The sequence below is a fragment of the Scomber japonicus genome, chromosome 16, assembly GCF_027409825.1.
Source record: "Scomber japonicus isolate fScoJap1 chromosome 16, fScoJap1.pri, whole genome shotgun sequence".
Lineage (NCBI taxonomy): Eukaryota > Metazoa > Chordata > Actinopteri > Scombriformes > Scombridae > Scomber > Scomber japonicus.
The window spans coordinates 20,299,316-20,322,668 of record NC_070593.1 but is presented as its reverse complement, the minus strand read 5'-3'; the positions used below and the strand labels follow the sequence as shown (position 1 = coordinate 20,322,668).

Here is a 23,353-nt window from a genome sequence, read left to right as displayed (position 1 = left end):
AATTACTGTACCTCAGATTTAACTTGCTGGCCTAATTTAGATTGTTTTGAACAAACAGGGCCAAAAAGGCAATGTAACTGCCAAAGTCCTGTGGAGTTTGGCCACACTCAGCCCTCTTAAGTCAGCAATTGGTGGTTCCTTGGACCACTGTTGGGGCTTGGGTGGCTGCTGTCACTGGACTTTCCCAGCATGGGAGAATGGCATGGCAAGGTTCAGCTGTCACCAAGGGGTCAGTGGGGAGAGTTAGTTCTCTTGCTGGACAGCCAAAACATCTAGCATTCAGCTAGTCTCAGCTGCTAACAGCGCCCATGCTGGCAAGAATAGTAGAGTTAAATATAGAGCTACACTTTTTTAGCCTCTGTGACTCTTTTTAAAAAAGAGTCGAAAGGGACAATGGAAGAAGTGACCGAGTGAAAAGATCTGGCTCCCTGACAAAGGACATCACACTGCACCTCTGCCTTTCTCCTCCTGGGCAACGATCTCTTTCAACTGCTGAGAGGGAGTAGAATAGTCCCTGCCTACCTCCCTCACCCCCCTCTCTCCCTTTTATTCTGAGAATCACACTCTCTTCAACTGACTTCTAGAAAGGAGAGGAGGGAGAGAAAATGAGAGGTGTGTTTTAGACTGCTACGCAGAGCAGAACTGGATAGGCTGTGGGAGGGAAAAAGGGAGGGAGGGTAAGAGAGAGGGAAGTTACAGTGCTCTGTTATTGCTTTCTACCATTCCCTCGCTGACCTGAAGAACTGAAAGGAGAGAGTGAGAAAGAGAGAGAGAGAGAGCAGAGGATGGCTCTGTGCACCACTCAGTAGCCAGCGCAAGCAGACACCACAAGTGGACCACACAAGCAAGAAGATATTAGTGGACACTTTACTAGGATTACCCTTGGTGTGACAACTAATTGCTTAAACCTGGGGACAACACAGCAACAGGTAAGTCTCCTATGATTGTCATAATGAACGAGAATCATTCTCGCTGCCAAAATGAGCCAAAAACAACCATGTCCGCCTGGCAGAAGCAGAGTTTATCAGCTGGTCTCTGTGGTTAGTTAATGCTGTCAAACTAAAATACAGGAAGAGGCTAAGGTACAGTAGATGTGCTGCTGTTGAACTTTCATCAATTTATGAAGCCAATAAAGAGCAGTGTCAGGGAGAATTCCAAATTCTTGGCTTCACTTCAGCAGCGGTTAGAACTGTTCAACACTGTATGAATGAAAGAACTCTTCTCTCATGTGTAATTAATTCAGCCCACTTTTTATACATTCAAATAATATGGATGTCTACATTTTGCATTCGTTACTCGCCCATGAAAAGACATGTGACTCCCCTTAGTGTTGTTAACAGCAATACAGCTTTGGCACTGAGACAAGAGTATCATGAATCAAACATTTCTCAATGAATGACATCTTATATCGCTGTATGAATAAGACCATTTAGTTTTGTGTGTCACATGTGGGAGGAAAAGCCCACCACTTCTGCACTAGACAACAGGGGATGATGGTGCACTGAGACATTGAGAATGTAAGAGAAAGAGAGCTAATCCAGATCATGTATTGGGTCATGTTTGGGAATGATATGCACAAACACAACCTTTACCCTCAACTTCTCCCACAGCTGCCAATGCTCATTACAGGTGCTTCTGCAGCACCATGTAGCTCTTACTGTGCCAAATACAGTACAGCAAAAACATACGCACACACCACTGAAGATCAGGAGACCCTCACGAGCTGCAGCAGGATGTCAGCTTTCATCCAGAATATTTATGGATGGGTAATGATGCCAAAATGAATTCCATTTTATCTACATGAAGTCATCAGCCTTTTTCAGGAGATATGGCTCCTGCTAGCCGCTATCAAGGATTTGTCAAGATGCACATCACTTCAGTCAAGTGAAAAGAAAAATGTATCTCACTCTCAGCTTGGGATTCCAGTGCAGGTGTGGCTGACGCTGCTCTCAAAGATCCTTTCTGTCAGTGTCCAGGGGCTCTTTGTGACCTCACCCTTCCTCTCTTGCTGCCTCCCACCCTCTCCAGCTGATGCGGACTCAGTGATATCACCACTGACACATGACAAACAGAACTGGTGGCGAGATATTGCTCATTAACATTGTTGTCCTTGCTCCAGCTTTATCTGAGTGCATCCTTCCTGATTTGGTTGGTCTCTGGAGCTCAATCAGCCAAATGTCCACTTGAAAAAGACACATTTTAGAATGTACACGGAGCAGTTATCAGTCCCAGCTTGTAAATGAATCAGTCTGACTGTAAATCAATAATGTGGTCCCTGTTTACAGTTCGCTAAGCTTGGAGGTTTTCCAGAGAAGCACTGATTTGAGATGCACTAAATGTGACACTGGCTTACCTCATGACATTACTTTAGCCCTTGTCACGGAGTTGTTTCTCATGCCATAGACATGACATAGTTTAGCGGTTAAATGTACCATAGCGTTGCCTGTTTAGCACAGTGTGAATGGACGGTCATGACTTCTAAAATTGGATTTTGACCCTGCACAAGATGAGAAGTAATGCTGTGTTTCTGCATGAACTGCTTGTGGCGTGCGAGGCTGGAGTTTTGAAGAATCATTTACCACTTAACACACAAAAAGTGCTTTTTACAAAAAGAATGAGAACATAAATAGCTAATGAAATAATTTGAGTAAAAAGAACTGAGTTAGAAAAGCAATATTTTAAACATGTAAGAGCTGCAAAAACAAGAAGCATTACAAAGGTGCACATATGCCTTTAAATGCAAGTGGACTGTTTTTATTATTCTTTGACACCTTTTAAGTCTCCCGCACCTTATCAACTTAGTGACCTCATTCCTATCTTACTACGCATGTGTGGCTGTAAGCATGTGTCTGTGTGTGCGTATAGGCTTTCATATGTGCGTATGTGCATGAACCGAAACACAATATAGAAGGAGGTGGAGCTGGTGGTCAGTGCCAGAAGTCGGTGTCTTCCCTATAGGTCTGGTGGGCCTCAACAACAGCTGTCACTGACACATGCACAGCTCCAGTCGTCTAAGGGCCTCTGGTCTTGAATTCCAAAAATGCAGTTTAGACACATTTGGATATTTCGCAGAACAGTGGCACTTATAACTCATGTTCCCTCAGTTTAAAAATAAGTCCTCAACCTCCATAGCAACTCAAGATCTTCAAGAGATCATTTGATATTGTATGCTGAGCCCAAGATGCCAAAGCATACTTAACATTATAAACAGTGGATTGGATGTTAACTGGTGCTTGACATGTAATAATATTAGAACTAGTGAGGTCATTCATTGAGTTCACGTAAGAATACCCAGAGTGTTGCAAATGTTTCAGGTCCATCAGAACTTAATAAACTAACTAGTGTATTCCCAGCCATCTCTGATCCCAGCTCATTAACCATGTGATGCACCAATGCATCTCTCGCAGCAGGAAAATGTATTTTGGTTTAAATGAAAGATTAATATCTCAACTATATTTCCACCCTCTCCATCCCATACTTTCCTTTTTTTTATGGTAGAAGGTTTAATATAATCATGATTCTTTTAGTGGTTTGTTGTGTGATGACAGCCAACCAAAGACCTCATCTGTCAGTGATGTCACTGACATTCTGAAAAGCATTGAGATATGAAAGAATGATCGCATTGGTTGATTGTCATTTTGCCCTGAAAATTAAACATCACATTGTAATTTCACATAACTGTTAGTGAGTTTAAGTTATTTTTGTCTCACCTGCAACAATTCATTGTTTTTATGATAACTAGTTTTTGTCCTCTGTCCAAGACGTAAACAACATAACAAAAGACTCAAGTCATGAAACAAAAAACAAAACAATGCAAAACTTACCTATAAAAACTTAAATGGGCAGTGGTGATGAAGATTTGGAATAGTGTGGTGAGTCAAGTATTATATTATCATTCCAATCACTCTGGGGGATGATTAAACTGCCACTAGTGTGTGGGAAAACTTCAAAACAAGCTGACATACATTCACTCATGCAACCTTTATAGCTTAACATATTATCACCTTGTTAAGCTGTTCTGGCTAATAGCAAACAACTGCCTATTTAGACATCCAGCAGACATTATTACCCTATTAGAATTGTTTTTCTTGTCCAACATTGACTTGTTTTTTGTTTGTTTATTTTTTTATCCCTGTTTTGGTCTCCACCAAGTCTGAGAGATATGCCTGAGTCTTTAAAAGTTAGATGTTTCCTTTTCTACTAGTTGCTAACTTAGCAGAGTTTTTGTTTTTAATTATTAATGAGCTTTCCCCTCAGTGATATATCAGAATGTCTGCTGTGAAAAAAGGACAACATTGTCTGCTGGTTCATCACTGGAAACAGTTTCGTTCAAAACATCATAATTTGATTCATTTTCATAATGTTTATTCGTGCAACTTGAAACTTTGGTTGTATCAGAGAGGAGTGTCCCATATTCATTCACTTGAATATCATAGATTTTTTTATTTAATCAAAATCAACTTCTAGGTCAAATAGGGTCAACTGTGGAAAATGATCACATGAGAGGATGAGAAATTGAAACCTGGGAAAGAAATGTTGAAACACTGATCACATAGATGATGGCCATACTTACTGCCAAAATAGTTTTTTATCATATATATCTCTACCAGCTACTTGGAGGAGAGGATCAAGTGTCAATATACTATTTACAGAGAAATATATATACAGTCTATGCCCTGTTAATTACATTGAGTTACATCAGCTTCTGACAACCCAATTTAAATACATGCATTCAACTCTTGGGGTTGTCACAGTGCAAAGGTGTCAGTGCAGCTGCAGCATCAAACCTTCTTCTAGTCTACAAATGCATTTAAATGTTCTATATGTATGCCATCAGCATAACTTTGGGAAATATTTTCTAAACTACTCAGTAATACCCACAATATAAATGAAATGCCAGAGAACAATGTGCCATAAAGAGAATGGGGCTTTCAACTCCAAACAATACATTTAAATGAGGAAAACCTCAACACTGGCGAGCCAAATGGCCCAACTCATTACTGGGACCCCAAACACTGGCAGTCACAGAAACTGATTAGTTCTTCCTGTGAGGGAACACAGGATTTGTAGCCAAGTTCAGTCAGTGGGATTCTGATCTAGCAGACATTTTGACCAGATTTCAGACAAATGGCTAAACCCTTGATATTGTACCATATCTGAGACTGCTTCATCCATATGTTGTCACACTGTTTCTATTCATAGAACAACCAGAACTTGATCTCCTCCTTGATCTTCATGCTGTTAAGATGATATCCAATCGTGTCATTGGTCTGGAAGAATCTTGTGCTTAATAAATCTGTTTTGATTTATAGATTTTCCTGATTGAGTAAATGCTGTTACCATGCAAACTGCTGCAAACTTTGAGGGTACAACATTTTTAAGCCCTTAAAGACAATGGCTGCATTCGTATTTCCCATTATGTACATTCATCTATTGATTATGAGACATGGAGGTGAATCATGTTCTCCAGCAGCTGCACTCATCCATATGCTTGTTGACAGTATGGCGCCTAAGAACATTGGGGTTGGCATGTTGTGATACTGACCACAATACACACCAAAGTCTCTAAGACACTAGTGCTCATAATGTATGACCCAATTTAGAGCCTGATTCAGCTTGTAAAGATTTTATGTCACTTGTGGAATTACAAAGGGCTTATATGAGTTCATCAAATACTCGAAGGGAATATCTGACAAACTGCCACGAGAACAACATCATAAATATGTCATATTTTATAAGTAACTGATTCAGGAACTATCTGAGTTCCTCAGAACTGTTTTATTTGTCCTCTTAGTGGGGAAGTCATTACTGTGGGCAATAATATGCAGCGAAAACAAGCTATATCCCTCATTGTTTGCTCATTAGTGAAGCCTTAACTGCTGAAGCTAGTCGGCTCCAGTGAGAGGATCAGGTTAATGTGACATCAGGAGGATACTACAAGATGAAACCCATCACCTATGCTGACATTTTGCTCCGGTATGGCATGCCAGCATTAGCGTAATTGTCGCTATAAAGTATTAATAGCCTTCACTACAGCAACACAAGCTGTAAATGCTTGAGTTTTGTCTACCAAGGCTCTTTGACAGTTCAATCTAGTGTTAAATGCTCCTGAAAAGTAGAATCTGTTCATGACTGAGCTTGTGTAGCTGTGTGAACAGAGAACGCTTGTCATCCTTCTCTGCTTACAGTGTCTTTATTTTCCTAGAACATGGCTGTTATGTAAAATCTGACCCCAGAGGTCACTGGCTGTCTAGGCTGGAACGCGCTGTCCATCAAAATCTTGGAACAGGCTGCAGCTTTGTACCCTTGCATGGGAAATACTGTAGGTGCTCACAAAACTTTCAATATCATACGGATTGACTTGTAGCTTCCAATCTCAGCCACAGCTACGGTTTTGATTGAAATTCCCAAATCTTGGCGGGCTTGTGTGTTTTTCTTGTCAGGACGGAAGAGCTTCTCAAGCGTACCACATTTTATCAGTGTCCTCTGGCAGAACAAGTTGCCAAAGGCTTGCATGCAAAGAACATTTCCCACTCCTTATTTAGTCACATTGGGTTTGTGCTGTGAATATATCAAACTCTCTGTATTAAACAATTCATTTTCCTATAGTATGTTGTTACATTATTCACAGCTGCTGTCCTCATCCTTCATCTCTGGCAAATGAATTTGGCTACATGCCAGACATTAATCTCCAGACCTCTCCCTTTCCTCAATTTTTCTCACTTCATCACAGAAATGCACACTGCTCACTAGCATTGTGGCCTGATATTACTGAGGATAAAATATGTAAACAGAAACAGAAAGTATACTAACTGAAAGAAACAACACATTATTCTAATATTTTAGAGCACTGTAACAGGAATGTCTACACATGAACACACCCAGCAGGGGTCTAAATTCAGATTATGAACTATGTGCACACTATAACATTCATCCATCCGTTGTCCCTTAGTTTTCATTATTGATTTATCTGACAATGATTGTTTTATTGATGAATTAATAGATCAGTTGGTCAATGAAATTATGACCCTCACAAGCTCTGAAGGCCCAACTTGACGTCTTCAAATTGTCTGACAGAAAACACAAAACACAACAACTATAGCATATATGAAAAGCTGAAACTATTGAATAGGTGCCATTTTTCCTTGATTAAACTGAATTAATCTCTTATCAAAGATATTTCTTACTAATCGTTTGTTGTTAAATTAATCATTTACATTGACTAATTATTTTAACTGTTAAGCAGAGTGTCCGTCACTGATTATCTCTGGCCAATATAGATGTTCAAGTGCATTTATTTCTTTTGTGTGAATGGAATTTTTAACCAGATAAAGGTAACGTATTGCCCATCAGTGGTATCCGCTAACTTGCTGACCACTGACAAGATTTTACAGCCCCTTTTTTCACTGTGGAGTGAAGGCACGTGTTTTGGTGGGGCCTATTAATACTCATATATGTGACAGCTGGACTTTCCCAAAGCCATGGGATAGATTTGGGTTCCCGCTTTAAATTTAGTCTCAGGCCTTGACTGGGGCCTCCCTGAGTGTCCCTCCACTGCTCTTTCAAACTAGATGGTACTCAGGTATGGGATGCTGGGCGATCAGTAACATTGTGAAGATGGTGTGTAGGCATTGTGAGGGTTGGTGACAGACCTCAGAGTAAATACTTATTGTGTGCAAGCCCAGCTGTCTTTATGGAAAATAAAGGATATTTCCATAAAGACAACTGGGAATGTTGCATGCCAGACTGGAATGCAGGTCACGTGACTTTGGAATTCCCATTTGCTGCTCTAGATAATTCACTACAATCAAGACTAGAGTTGCCCATCAAGATGGATCAAACATCATATTGATGACAGTAGCCTTTAAAGTCTTGTCAAACAAAATCTGTGAAATTGTAATCATTAGGAAACAACATTGTTACCAAACAATGTGATCTTAAAGCTCCTGTCACCTAATTTTTATATTGAAAATGGATCACATGAATGTGTAACAGTGAAGACTGTTCCCTTCCTTAGCACTACAGTGTTTTACTGTCTTTCAGCTCATTGTTTTGGTTTTACTTTACTATTTTTATTCACTCTCACCACTTTCATCAGTGTGGTTTCCAGCAAAATCAGGAAGCTGTGTTCAGTGAGAGCTCTAAAAATCAACCAAACACTATCTGCCCATTGCGATTAGCTGCTGAATAAATTGGAACGTTGAGCAACTTAAGAGCCAGATATTTAGCTATCTTTAGACATATATTTATTAGGTGGACACACACGTGCGCTGCAGATGAATACTAACATTGTTCCTTGTCTTTGCGATATGTGAATAGGCTACTGTTTGCTAACACTTTCAACATATGAGCTTTGTTTTTCTGTGTTGTGTTTACAGCTTGATGCTCTGCCCCTGAGTGGCCAAATAATCAGTTAGGGCAAGTTCATATAACCTTCTACATGTCATGAAGTTTCAAATAGAATAGTTCAATCACCACGGGAGCCTAACTTTGAGAAAAATGTGTTAAGTGAAATAGAGAAAAGTGTTGATTTGAAAAGCTTAATTATTTTTTAGACTCTTTTAGAGGAAATTAATTTGACAGTGTGCAGGCTACTGTGGAAATGTCTTATGTTAGGAATCTTATAATGTTTTTATGGTTATACCATTCTCCTCCCACACTCTCCTGCCTGGTCTGTTGAACAGGAGTGACGCTGTAAAACGAGGTGAGCACATACAGTAGCTTCTTTGGATTTTCATGGCTTCAGCCCAGACATTAAAAATAAACTGTTGAGTGCCTAACTCGGTGTCGACCATTTTGTTGCCAGTGCTTTGGAACTCTGCGCAAGTCATTTACAGTACTGCACATGTTTCACACTCTCATGTGCCAGTTGTGCCAGTTTGAATGCCCTCCACCCCTGGACATTTCTCGTGTCTCATTCAAACTCGCTGGCACTGATTGTATGGTGGCACAAAGACTGTAAGCATTTGTCTACGCCGCTGTACTACAACGTTTGACCCCATGATCTTGAGCCCACAGCTGAAACTAATAGTTATGGAGAGGAAAGAAGGCACTGCAATCAATCTCTAGTTAAGAACGAGGTTTCACTGGATCCAACGTGCACTCACTGAACTTCGAGACCTACTCTAAGATAAGGAATATACTTAATGTGTTGATTTGTCCGATTTTTTTCTTTTCTGTTTGAACCTAGAGATGCAGTCAACGTTATCTTGGGCTCTTCCCTCTTATTTGCTTGCGTCTTTTTCCTGGAAACAGGTGGGATTTGAAAGAGATTGGTTTCAAGCATCATTAGAATCCACTGTGGTCTTAACTTTGCTGACCACTCTTAAAGAAAAAGATAAACATTCCTCTGTCAGGTGAACCAAAACTTTTCTTGGACTCCTTGCCAAAACCTTTCTAGAGTCCATATAGTCTAATTCTAATTCCTCTTCTATAACAGTCAGTACACTTTGAACATCTTATTTTAATCTAGCTACAAATACTCAAATGGGCATTGATGTTTCCACCCTGGACCTTCAAGATTGTCTCAAAGAGTTTCCTTCCTGAATACAGTTTGTATGTATGTGTGTATGTACAGTTTATGTGTTTTTGTACACTATTGCATGCATATGTGCCTAAGTGAGAACTCATGACATTTTGGCTAGCTTGTTCAGAATGTCTCAATGCATGATTCAGAGGTCAGGCTGCTGTGACATCACCAGGGTGCTACAGAGGGGATTTTAGGGGCTGGAGGCACTTTCTGTTTGTAATTAAAAAGTGATGTCATATCTGAAATCAATCACAAAGAAGAGTGCACTTGCTCGCTGTCCCAAGGCTGTTGTTAGAGTTTAGATACACACACTACATATCTTGGAAACATGTAGACCTCTGTCTTGATGATCTACAGTGGGTGTTTGACCATTTAATGCACAGCAACAGTGAGCAACACATTCCTCCAGCCCTGTTCTGTCTGTGTTAAAGTAATCAAGGTTACGATGCAAGCATGCTGCAGGTCACCTCAGCATGACTTGTGATTCATGTAGCAAAATTAAATTGAGAGCTTCTCTTCAACAGATTTATTTTCAGGATCTGGATAAAAAGTTTGACTCTGACTTTTAATGTGAGCAGAGAAGGTTAAAGCACTCAGGAGTGCTACAAATGTGCTTCCAGACCGTCAACACTCAGAATGAGATACACAACCCGGTATGTGTCAGGAATGCACACAACCACATAATATGCAAACATACACACACAGTAGTGGGTAATTGTGGATCTTTATTCCAGATTAGGAATGTTACATCGGAAATTTAAACAGCGTTATATTGTTTGTTGGATTTTTGAGCTTCGTTTTAGCTAACTTTACACTTTGTGTTTAGGATTACCATTTCCTCAACCAATTGCAACTTTGTGTATGTGTACTGTAAGTGTGGTTTTTGTGTGAGTGTACACATCAGTTGGTAAAAGTGGGTCAGGAAGGCAGTGAATGGGGAGATGTGAGATGAGGAAAGATACTCAAGGCCAAAGTCATAAAACTCGCCGTAAATTGAGACCATGCTCTATCACAATCTGAAACATTGCAGTCGACAGATATTCAAGAGACAATTTTAAAATTAGACTGACATGGCTGATTTTGAATAATGAAATGCTAAATTAACATGGCAAGACAAATTGTACCAAAGCTAAAACAACATGCACAAGAATGGTACTACTTTTTCGGAAACCGTTGTGTTTCTTCTGTCTTTGTTCCAGGTAGAAGATGAGGTCCAAAAGCAGTGGGGTGGAGAACCCAGCCAATGGGGTGCTTGGGGTTCCACAGGGTGATCATGACATTAGCCAAGAAGAAGAAGTGGGTCTACCTGTGAGGAGCATGAAGGCCAAAGTTCAGCAGAAGGAGGGCGAGGATGAACTGGAGGTGGAGTTGATCTCTGACAAAGATAAGCTATTGGATTCCACCAAGGCCGGAGAAAAAAGAGGGGACATCATGGATCTGTCCACAGGGGATCTGCTGAAACTGCTAGGTATCATGGAAGGAGAGGTTCAGGTGGGTTGGCCAGGAACAGTGCAAATTTCCCAGAATCGCTTTTAACACAGAAGTTACAGAAACTGGATTAAATAGTGTTTATCTCTCATGGATCTACAATCTGAACAAGATGAATGCCAACAATTCTCCAGTCCTCTACAATAGTGCACAGTTCTTACCAGAGAAATGTATTGTGAATGAAAACAAAGTTGGTTTGAATGCAAAGTGCCCATGCTTATGCTGGACTGAGGTAGGCTGTAATTTTTTGCGCAATAGCTCTATCTTGTGGTTGGAAATGGCAGTTTAGCATGCCAGAGAAAACAGGCAAATGTGCTAAGTGTGTAGCAAGTAACTATTGCTAAACAATGACTAAAATGCAACAGGAATTCCAACAAGCTAAAAAGGGGGCTCCTATCCAATGAATAGTAGAGGCACACACAGCTCCAACTCCTTAACAAAGTATCACTTGCATGGTTGTAGTGAGGATTAAAACAAACACCAGCACTCACAGAGTTTCAGCTATAAGCCATCATCAGCGTAATAAAACAATGATGGCTTATGACTGAAACACATTTATTTTCATTGTCCACAGTAAGTAACAAGACTAATCTGTGAGTGCTGGTGTTTTGGACTCTATCCAATGACATTTGAGAAAAATACCACATTACAACATGAAGCCCTCTTCAAGCTATAATGTGCTGTACAATGTGTCTCTTTATATATCTGTGTGATTTCAGGCCAGAGAAGATGTTATCTGCATGCTAAAGTACAAACAAACTCTCCCAGAGACCAATGAATCCCAGTATGGCGCCGCAGTCCCTGGCTCAGCCTTCCAGGCCCTGCAGAGAGACAGCTTCATCACTGGCACCATGCCACACAATGACAGTGTCTACCAAAAGCCTATGGTTGAGGTCAGTCACAGCAATGTTTCGGTTAAAGCATAACACCCAGTAAGTCAAACTTTTGGGTATTATGAACATTACAGTTTTTTCCTGACAGGTTTTCTTAACTGACACTTTGTAAAACCACAAATGATGACTAAACCTTAAAGGCAAGTGAAATCATAACATTTTTTTTGCATTGCAATGTGCGTGTTTGCCTCTTGCAGCTTGATCGTCTGCAGGAGAAGCACAAGGAGACATATCGGCGAATGCTGGGTCAGTTGCTGCTTGCTGAAAAGTGCCATCGCCGCACCGTCCACGAGCTGGACACAGAGAAACGCAAACATGCCGACTACATGAACAAGAGCGACGACTTCACCAACCTCTTGGAGCAGGAGAGAGAAAGGTGAGGGTAGAAAGTTGGGGCATAAAATTGACAAAACAACAGGGCACCAGATATCATTTAAAACATGGAAACCTATTCTTCAACTACATTTCTGTAAACATATAAAATAATTACTGGTTGTTAAAATGTCAGGATCATCTGATAGCTATGGTAAATCACTTCAGAAAGTGCTAAATAATCCTTTTTTGAGATGCACATAACATAGCTTAAAGGGAACATTAGTACTCAATGCTCTTCTTGTGGTGCCTGATCTTAGCCTCTATTATTTCCAAATGAATGAAATGAAATGAAAAAATGAAAAAAAACCAAACAGATAATATATAATAGCAAGAGAGATGAAAAACTGGAGCAAACAAAATATAGAAAACTGAGCTTTAATCTTTCCCATAGCTACATTTTGTCCCAAAAACATCAAACCATATTAAAATACAATACTGTAAAGTAAATATATAAAGAGGAAAAAAGATAACATTTATTTTAATGTACCACATTCATATAAGTCAAACAAGTTTTTTCACTGACTAATATTAATACATATAGTAAATGTTTAGGTATGAAGACTTAGCTGGAAAGAGAGAGAGCTGGTGAAAGGAAAACAGAGAGGGTGGTGGGGGGTTGGGGGTAGGGGGTGAAACTGAAAACTTGAATTTGAGTGCCAACTTAGTTAAAACCAACGTGAAACATATAAAGTTTAAGAGGTGAGGGATTCTGGGGGGGAAATTGGGGCAAAGGAATCTAGCGACATCGGAGAATGTGTTAAAGATGGCCTCATCAACCCAGTGAAGCACATGAGAGTGAGGGGTGGGGGGTGGGTTGCTTACTAAAGTGATAACCTCACATACCTTGGTTTGACAGGGGCACAGAGCTGAGTCGAATGGAAATGAAAGGAGGGAGGTGGAGTGGAAATTGTAGGTGAGGACGGGGTCAGGCTCTTTGCTGTGGGAAAGAAGAGGTCAGGAACAGAGAGGGGAGGGGACAAAGCCACTGGGTGTAGGACCTGGAGGAAAAGACAACTGAAGGAATAAAGACATTTCAGAGGGACAAATCTCCCATGACATCATCTCTGAAATGAAGTCATTGCTGAGGTTGCGACCTTGATTTTCGGTCATGAGGAGATGGGGGGACGAGGAGTTGGATTGGGAGAGAAAGAGGGAGGTGCATGCTTTCCAACCTCAGAGGGGCAATGGTTACATCACGTGTGTGTAGAGGGCCTCACAGAGTTCAAACAAGTTTGGTTTTGAGTGTGTAAATGTGCACTGAATGCTTATGAGAAAGGAGGCCCTACTAATTAAAGTTCTCACAGATGAAAGAGTTTAATTGGCTGTTGAGGAATGTATTTAGTTGCAATTCCCATAACACACCACTGTCCACTCTCAAACAATAGGTGTATGAATTAATTGTGTTAATATATGGCTTGCTATGTGTATTTGTGTTTGTAGTTTGATAAACAGGCATGATAGCATGTGTGAGATAGGCAGAGCAGAAGAGGGACCATCTGTTATGCAGTGTATACTGTTTAAAGCCAGTCATCTGCAGAACAGACCAGAAACCACTTATATGCTGCATTTCATGAACTGTCAAAACTTCAAACAGTTCATTTGCAGCACTGACCCAGCAGAGGCACACACTAGCTCTCTTCCTTGAGATTTTACTGCAAGACACAGGAAATAGACCATGGAAGCTAAATCACAGTCATGACAGCGGAGCTGCTATCACACACTGAAGTTGGGAAACAAGGAGCATACTTCAGTTTAGTATTATATATACAGTTTTGGCTGGATTCAGGAGACAGGGGCAGATGGTAGCCATGATTTAAAACATTTCAATAAAGAATTCACATTGAAGTATGATATTGATTGTAAATCAATGTGCACACTTACTTAAGTGAAACAATGTTTTGTAATCGAGACTAATGTTTAGGATTGCACTCAATTAGGCTGGAAAAGGCATTTAAATTAGGGCTTCAAATAATTATGCATGCAAACTGCCCCATTTTAGAATTGTAAGGCTGAACATTTTGTGTTTGAACATTCTCTCTGACTGACATTCAACTAAGTTGACTAAGGCTCCCTAATACATCTAACCTGAAGCAAAATACATGCATGAATCAGTACAAAGGAACAGTGGAGATAGAATAATGAGATTAAAGGCAAGTTTAGGCTTTAAATTTGATATTCTGGCAAATTTGAGTGTTTTTGTATATTAAGAAAAGTAGTTATGACAACAAGACAGTCAACAGTAATGCAAGCTGCTACCAAACAGGAATGCCATTATTTTTGCAGGTATTTGGTCATAAACTTAAGTAATGGACAAATTAAAATTTTGATCTTCTGATGGCACTAGATGAAATGTTAAGTTAGATGTCTTTACCAAATTTCATGTCCACGCATTCAGTAGTCTACACAATTTTCTACATCTTCTGGTGACCATGACCATGTTTTTTTCAGCCTGGACCTAAGTGGTGGACAGACTGACATACTGACATTCAAATCCCCAATGCCATATCATTACCATGGCTAGTAAAAATATCACTGACTTAAAAAAAATCAGGATCAAAACCTTTAAACACTGTGGACAGAAAAGCCTATGCTTTAGTTTTTAGCATGTGGCACACATCATAGTTGGACTGACCAGTACTTCACTTTTATTTGATACTAGATTTACATGCATATAAGAGGTGACCTCCTTTCTATGCCAGGAGCTTCCTTGGCCAAGTTATCCTCTGTCACCTTATGAACAGGGTGAAGGAGTTGAGGTGTGATAGGTCTCACTCTGTCAGCACCTGCAGAGCCCAGATTCTCCTATGTCCATAAAAGGACTCAAATAAGGATATAGAAATAGAAAATAGCACATGGAAAAGGTAAACCATAACCAAATGGATGAGTTGACACCACACAAATATAGACATACAAATAAATGTAAACATCCTGTAGATAAACACATGCAAAAAAGCACAAACAGATCTTTGCACAAACATAAGTGTCAACACTTAAACAGACACAAGCACATACATAAAAAAAGTCTGTTACCACTTTGTTTTGACATTTTCTCATGAGAGATCTCAGGTGAGATTGAAGGACAGTATGACATTGTCTCATTCTTTCCTCCAGAGTGAAGAGAGAGAAGTCAAAGGTTGGTGCCAAACATCCGCAGGAATGCAGAGAATGGGCACCAAATAAGTTGTTTCTGACTGAAAGCCATGAGACATTAACACCCTCTAAAACAACAGAGCAATTTATATGTCAAGAAGTTAAATGGTTGATGGCATGATGGTATGTTTAATGATTAACGGAAGAAACAGCAGGGAATTTGACAGAGTGTGAAGTCACGCACACAAAATTGAATGCTGAAATGCAGCAGATCTCAATGATTTTATTGAAATTAAAGAGTAAAAAGACACTTTTCCTGGCCTTTTATAGGCCTTATGAGAAAATGTATATTATTCAACTATCTGTCAGTGAATCATACACTGTACGTACAATGTGCAGACCTAGTAGTTGTCTTTAAAAAGTCCATTATCCACTTTGCTTCTGATTTCTTTCTTTTAGCAGTACACATGTCTTATGTACTATGCATTAGCACTTTGACTCTCTTGCTTAACAGTTAATGCTTTTTCTCTGTCAAGAGAGGTCATTACTGTACAACACAGTGTTTTGACAGCTTTTTGGCAGGTTATGTCTGCTTCAATCCTCAGCCTCCTGACACAGAGGGGCTGCAGTGCCTCTGAGCAAATTCCCCAGGAAACATCTGATGAAATGTTGTTCCGTGATGAAAAAAAGTTCTCTCATGGTTTTTGGCTTACATATGACACCTGTGTATTTGTTAAACAAATGTGTTTTCAGTTTGTACACACATTTGTGTTACCAAAGAAGTTAAAACTCATTTAAATACTCTCTTAAACCTAAAATGCACCTAAAATGTTGCAAGACAAATAACACATGTACTTCATATATAATAACAGGAACATGTTTCTAAGGGAGGGCACTTCTCTTTATGGATGTTAGAATACATAGAAAGCATGTAGATTATCATCAGGCTTTGTTGTTGCCACTTAGGACTGGCCATACAGTACACAGCCAATGTGTCCACAGTTATTTATTCCTAGATATTCCTTAGTAACAGCCTTGCAAGACTCAACTATAGTTCTTATGACTTGACCATCGTTGCCAAATAGCACTGACATCATGACTTTGACCTTTGCGTGAAAGTAATTTTAGAGTGCCAATTTCCCGGGTGTCAATGACATTTGACTGTGTAAGTATGAATTTTAAGAGCCACACTCTGAGATCTTGATGGCTCATTTGCACAGTAGCCAGACCCATTGATCTCATTTGGTGATTAAAGCTGTTGGTAATATGAATCACTGTAGATGTTTTCTGCCATTTACAGACCCATTGATCTCATTTGGTGATTAAAGCTGTTGGTAATATGAATCACTGTAGATGTTTTCTGCCATTTACAAAGTGAGAATCAGCATTTAGAACTTCAAATTGAAGTCATTTGCAAAGATGATGGGTTGTGAAAACTGTGGTTTGTTACATGAATAGTGTGGCTGCATCTATACAGGCCCAGGGAACTTCATTTCATAAAGCTATTGTCATGGTTACGTTCATCCTCCCAGATCTTCTTCCCCTCAAGAGACATCCAACTCATCCATATCTGGTTTCCTCATCACATGTACTTTGCAGGGAACCCAGTTGTAGTCCAGTTTTCCCCCAAATGGAAATACTGCAGACATTCTGTCCATCGTCTTGTACCAGTAAGATTATGGCTTCTGGTCTGAGTAATTCAAAAAATGGAACCATAACTTCATATGCACCAAGAATGCACTGGACCTGATTTCGTCTGAAAAAGTATTTCTCTAAAAAATTATTATATTACTGTGAACATGCTTTAACTGTAAAATATATAGTATGTACAGTATATTTTTGTAAGCTATCTGAAAACACGATAATTTTAGTTTTCCCCCCAAAAAGTCCATGTTTTATGAAAGCATGAAAATTGGGTTGAGTTTTGCAAAACACTCCTCCTATGGCAATGATCCCACCCACTTCACAGTGTCCAAAGTAGAGCAGCACACACTCTCTCATACAGACATTACTGACTTATATGGATGAGGTGACATCATTCAGTAGAGGTCCGGTGGTGCTCCACTGTATTTATTCACCTTTCATTGTCCCGATAACATGTGACTGTGGATAATCTGTGGAAAAGGAGGCCCTTGCCACTTCTCATGCATTCTAAGTGGATTTTGTATAATGGCAAACATGTTTATGAGCTGCCTGTAGAGCATCCAGAAGTGGGTAAGTTCAGAATGGGTGTTGGGTTTGTTTCTGGGGTGTTGGGACTGCATCCACAATTGTGGATTTGTTGTTAAGGAGGCTCACTTTGAACCTTTAGAGGCAATTTAAGCTGAACATGCACACACTTCCTTGTTGTCCTGATGCCTATAATTAGGTTTCTTTTGCATTGCAAAAATGTTCTGGTGGAATTTTGTATTGGTGCAGTCCTGGCAGTGTCCAAAGAGAAAATGCAACTTTGCATTCAATCTGCTTTGCATGCATTTTGTTGGAGCCTGAAATGAGAATAGGCATGAGCAGCATAGAAAGAAGCTAAGAGAAAGGAAGACCACTTGGTGAGGGGGTGTTATTTTCACTAACAGTTTGTGCTCTTAGCATCTATCCCACCAGCAGGGATGCAAATAGCAGGGTTGTTTGGCAGTTGTAGTGTAAAACTTAACTAGTTTTCCCTCAGCAAGAATGAGTCTCTTTATAAATAATTATTTATTGCTTGTTCTGTAAACTATTTGATGTTTAATTTGTCTTGTGTTGCACAATACGATCAATTAAATACTGTGTTTAGATAGTTCCAACAATTTAGATAGAACCAACAGTTGGACATAGCTTAAAGTGTTTCAGCAGCCAAATATAAAAAAATGTGTGGTAATATGTAGCTGGACTGCTTGATTTTTGTGACTGAATTAAAAAAGGTTTTACTGAATTATTTATAAATCTTGTGGTAGTGTATGTTGGCCATTTCCACAGAGAGACAAAACCTTGACTTGCAAAAAAACTTTAAATGTATAAATTATCTGAAAAGACTACAGATAGTTACTTAAGATGATTGAAAAATTTACTTGGACATTGCATCCTACAATGTGCAATACAGACTGTAGCATCTACACTGACTGAATTGTTTTACATATATGTATATATAGTTATATTTTTTTAAATATATATTTTTATACCTTCTGTTTGTGTCGCCCCACTGAGGGGTTGCACGATATTTCATTGGAACAGTAAAAAGTAATTCGTATTTCTTGTGACACAAGCAGCAAAGTCACATTAGTGACTTTGAAATTGAAGAAACACTAAACTAATGCCATGCCTTTATCTTATCCACTCTCATTTTATAGACTGAAGAGGTTGCTTGAGAACGAGAAAGCCTACCAAGTAAGAAAGGAAAAAGAGCACTCCAAGCGTCTGGCCAAGGTGCGAGAGGAGCTGGTCAAGCTGAAGTCCTTCACCCTGATGTTGGTTAATGAGCGCCAACAGCATCTGGAGCAAATGGACCAACAGAGCCTGAGGATACAGGAACTCAGCCAGCAGCTACAGCAGCGGGAGCAGGCACTGAGTGGAGCCAGGGAGCGTGCTCAGGAGGATGGCCACAGGGTGCTAAGCCTGGAGGCTGAGCTTAAAGACAAATCTGCCAAGCTCACCCAACAACATGAGGAGATGAGCACCAAGCTGGCCAGTCAGGAGCTGAACAACCGTCAACTCAATGCCAAACTTTTAGGGCTTACACATAAAGTGGAGGAGCTGGAGGAGAGCAACAAGGTCTTGTGGAAATCTGAGGAGGAACTGCAGGAGCTGAAGGAGAAGACTGGCAAAGGGGAATGTGGGAACTCCAACTTAATTGCTGAGCTCGAGAATTTACGGAAACGGGTTCTGGAGATGGAAGGAAAAGATGAGGAGATTACTAAGACTGAAAATCAGTTCAAGGACCTAAAGAAAAGGTTACAAGAAGAGGACAGTAAAAGTAAAGACCTCAGATTAGAAGTGGAGAAACTCCAGAAAAGAATGATGGAGTTAGAGAAACTTGAGGATGCCTTCAGCATAAGCAAAGCTGAGGGTGCACAGTTACACAGTGCTCTGGAAAGAGAGAAGGGAGTGACCAAAGAGCTCTCTGATGAAGTTGTAGCTCTCAGGATACGAATGAAAGAGCTTGAGTCTTCTGAACTCAAGTTAGAAAAGTCTGAGCTGAGCTTCAAGGATGACTTGAGTAAGCTGAAGTCATTGACTGTGGCTTTGATGGAAGAACGGAAGACTCTGGTGGAGAGAATAAAGTCAGATGAGAAGCAAAAGGAGGATTTGAGTAAGATGGTCAAAGTTGAACAGGGTAAGGTTATGGAGGTCACTGAAAAATTGATAGAGGAGAGCAAAAAGCTGTTGAAGTTGAAATCAGAGATGGAAACCAAAGTAGACACTCTAACAACAGAAAAGAGGGAACTTGGCACTAAACTAGCATGCGAAATTGATAAAACTAAGGATTTAAATTCTAAGGTCAGCCAAATGAAAAAGAGGTTGGATGGGTTAGAACAAGCAGAAAAGCTGTCCATGAAGAATTCGATGAAATGTGAGCTGGGACGAATGTCCGATTCTGTTAAAAGAGAAGATAACAAAGTGAAAGAGCTGACCTTTGAAATTGAGCGCTTGAAAAATCGTCTCAAACAACTTGAAGTTGTAGAGGGAGATTTGATCAAGACTGAGGATCAGTACGACATGCTGGAGAAAAGGTTCATAACTGAACAGGACAAAGCCAACATTCTTTCTCAGCAAGTGGAGGAAATGAGGAGTCAGATAGCACGCAACAAAGCAATTGAGAAAGGAGAGGAGGAAAGCCAGGAGGAAGACCTCCGACAGCGATGCAAAAGAGAGGAGGCCAAAACCAGGGAACTGCAGGCTGATGTTGTAGCTCTCAAGGAGAAGATCCATGAACTGATGAACAAGGAAGACCAACTTTCTCAACTTCAAGTAGATTACTCTGTCCTACAGCAGAGGTTCATGGAAGAGGAGGAGAAAGCCAAGAATATGAGCACTGAGGTTTTCCATCTCACCAAAGAGCTGGAAATAGCAAAACGTCATAGCCGAGCACTAAGGCCCAGTGTGAATGGACGGAGAATGGTAGATGTTGCTGTGACATCCACTGGAGTACAGACAGAGGCATTGCCTGGGCCAGGTGAGGAGGATACCCCAGCTGTGTTTATCAGGAAGTCTGTTCAAGAAGAGAATCATATTATGAACAACATAAGACAGAAATGCCTGAAGAAGCCAACAGAAAAGACTGGCGCCATTGAACGTTGCCCTTCATCTGGCAGTGATCTAGGTATGAAGAAATCCTGGATTCCGTGGATGAGGAAAAAGGACAACACCTCTCACGAGACCAACTTAGGAAAACCTCTTCACATTAATGGAGAATCTTTGCCCTCTGAACTGACCATGTCCCAAAAGCAAGGGCAGCCTTTACACATCAGAGTAACACCTGACCACCAAAACAACATGGCCACCCTTGAGATCAGAAGCCCCACTTCTGAAGGAGCTTTCTCTAGCTCAGCTCCACTCAGCCCCAATGCATTTCATCCTAAATCCAGAATCACAATCATTCCCACTCACTCAGCAGCAAATCACAGGGGTAAGTCAACCACTGGACACCATGGTCCTGAAAGAGCCAAGTCTCCAGTCACCATCACAACTATATCCAGAGCTAAGTCTCCAGAAAGCAGTCGGGTTCCCTCCTGTGCTTCAGGAAGACCCTTGTCCCCTGTCTCTATTATGACAGTTAGCACTGCCATGGTGCCTGATGCATCTGCTTCCCCAGAACCCCAGGAGATGACCATGGGCCGGGCTGTGTTCAAGGTTACTCCCGAGAAGCAGATGGTCCCAATGGCTATACGGAAATGCCACAACAACTCTAGCACAATCACCACCACTGATGATAACAAGATCCATATTCATCTAGGCAATAGCATCACCCCAAAAATGGTAGTGAGGCCAGTGGCTACTGTAACAGAGAGCAAGGAAATGACCTTATCAACTGGAACAGTTTTACGCTCTCCCCGCCAAATCACCACCACCACTACCAGGAGTGCCCAGAGCAAAGTGATGAGCAGTATTACCATTTCCCCTGTTACATCCACCACTACTAGATCTACACAAAGCATGGTAGGTTTTGCTTAAAGGTTCAGTTATTTTTTCCTACAAAAAACATATTTCTGGTAAAATTGTCCAGGTTTTGTGATATCTGCCTCTGAGACCTCATTTGTGGTGTTTACAGTAACTAACAGTGTTTTGTTTGTTTTGTTTGTTTGAATAATCCACAGACCTTACTTTGAACAGATTTAAGTCTAACAACTTTTTAACCAAGCACCCTTGGTAGAGGGTATTTCCAATGAAAACTCCACTCACCTCCATTGTATTGAGTGGGTGGCATCTCAAAACCATTGAGAAAAAAAAACAAAAACCCTAAAATTATCTGCATGACTCAGTACCACTATTGATAAGTAGGATCTTTTTGTAATTTGGAACTGATCTTTTACTTTTTGAAATATGTTTACAAAAATATATTTGTTTCATATTGAGTGCATGTGATGTTTTATGAGGTGAAATAAGTTAACTCTCAGCTTTGTCTTATTCTCCACACAATGAGTACACTGTGTTGTCAACACTGTGTTGGTGTTTCTGTGGACCTTAAAATATGCTCTTTGTGGATCAAATGGATAGCGTGACAGAAATGGCCCTATGGGTAGCTCACAGAACAGCAAAGCTAATGAGGTGGCATTTTGCCACCCTGCTACAGTCATGCTGTAATTTATAGTTGTTACGCAGTGTTTACATTCACAAACAGCTATGCAGGGCTCATTGCCCTCTGATTGACATAAAGCAGCCTTGCATGAGTAACAGCATACTAAAACCTCGCCTGGGTGACCACTTACCCACTGGGTTTGAAGTGAAAGAATAATAAATATTTACATTTTTCATTCACACAGTTCTTATAGTGCATATGATTTGGTTTGGTTTTGCCCTTTTTACATTATTTACTCTTTGTGTCCTGTTGCTTGAAAAACTGTACTTTCTCCCTGCTGTCAAACAGACTGGGCATGATGCCCAAGCACCTCGCACAGGACTGACCCGCATCCCAATGTCCAAAAACCTGAAGACTGGGAAGGCTGTGCTTGGATCCCTGGGGATCTCAAGTGGAGTGAAGCTGGAGTCACGAGCTGAGAGTCAGTCTATGAGGATAGAAGTGAAGAAAACTACTGTGAATAGTAATACTTTTCAAAATGGAGGAAAAGGCTGATTGACATCACAGTACTGATGATAAAGTACTCATACATATTTAAATATGGTGCTACGAAGACAACAAGACAACAGCCACAATAAGAAAGAAGCTCTAAAGTGTCCATTTACAATTCAGTAACTAGAAATTTTATTTTAATAAAATTTGCAATTCATTTGTAATTTTTGTAAACTCTGTAAAAGAACTCTTTTTTGTTTCCTTTTGTACTTGTCTGTCTTATATCCATTTCTCTCATTCAGGTGGAAAAACACTATTTTTATTTAGTTTGTATTGAGGTGGGGATTTGGGTTAAATATTATGTCAGAATACACTGCTACTAACTGCTTCTTGCTTTGTGTGATTGGCTCACATATAATGGGTTTGTTGATATATTTCATAAGGAAGTTGACACAATATAAGTCAAGCGATTTGTTTTAATGTAAATTATGTTTATTTTTTCTGTCAAGAATTTGTAATGAAAAGTATTTTAAATAAAACTGATTTAAAAAGACAGTGCTTAATTATGTTGTAAAATAAGGAATACAAACATGCAGCAAAAGACAGAGAAATAATTGTGTTCATTTTTGCAAAAGGGTGGAGGTGTGGTTTTAACTATGATAACATTTTTTGTTGGACGGCCAAAATAATTGTATGTCTGCTTGCTCTTTTACCTCTGTGCACACACGTACACATATAAAAGTTTATTTTACTGAAATTACATGTGGTGACTTG

General features: G+C 40.0%; 1 protein-coding gene across 1 annotated transcript; it reads left to right on the top strand.

Annotated features, from left to right (window-relative positions):
- The first annotated feature begins 743 nt into the window (after positions 1 to 743).
- LOC128375705 (filamin-A-interacting protein 1-like) lies at positions 744 to 23,315 on the top strand. The gene is made up of 6 exons (XM_053336110.1): positions 744 to 929; positions 10,729 to 11,020; positions 11,737 to 11,910; positions 12,108 to 12,286; positions 18,702 to 21,507; positions 22,436 to 23,315. The coding sequence occupies exons 2-6, from the start codon at positions 10,736 to 10,738 to the stop codon at positions 22,640 to 22,642; spliced, it is 3,651 nt and encodes a 1,216-aa protein (XP_053192085.1). The 5' UTR covers positions 744 to 929; positions 10,729 to 10,735; the 3' UTR covers positions 22,643 to 23,315.
- Positions 23,316 to 23,353: the final 38 nt, after the last annotated feature.

Bases quoted from the DNA above. Each gene is read 5' to 3' on its own strand.
- LOC128375705 (XM_053336110.1), top strand. From the start codon at position 10,736: ATGAGGTCCAAAAGCAGTGGGGTGGAGAACCCAGCCAATGGGGTGCTT. The intron at 11,021-11,736 runs GTGGGTTGGCCA...GTGTGATTTCAG, and splicing joins TCATGGAAGGAGAGGTTCAG to GCCAGAGAAGATGTTATCTG. The intron at 12,287-18,701 runs GTGAGGGTAGAA...CTCATTTTATAG, and splicing joins TTGGAGCAGGAGAGAGAAAG to ACTGAAGAGGTTGCTTGAGA.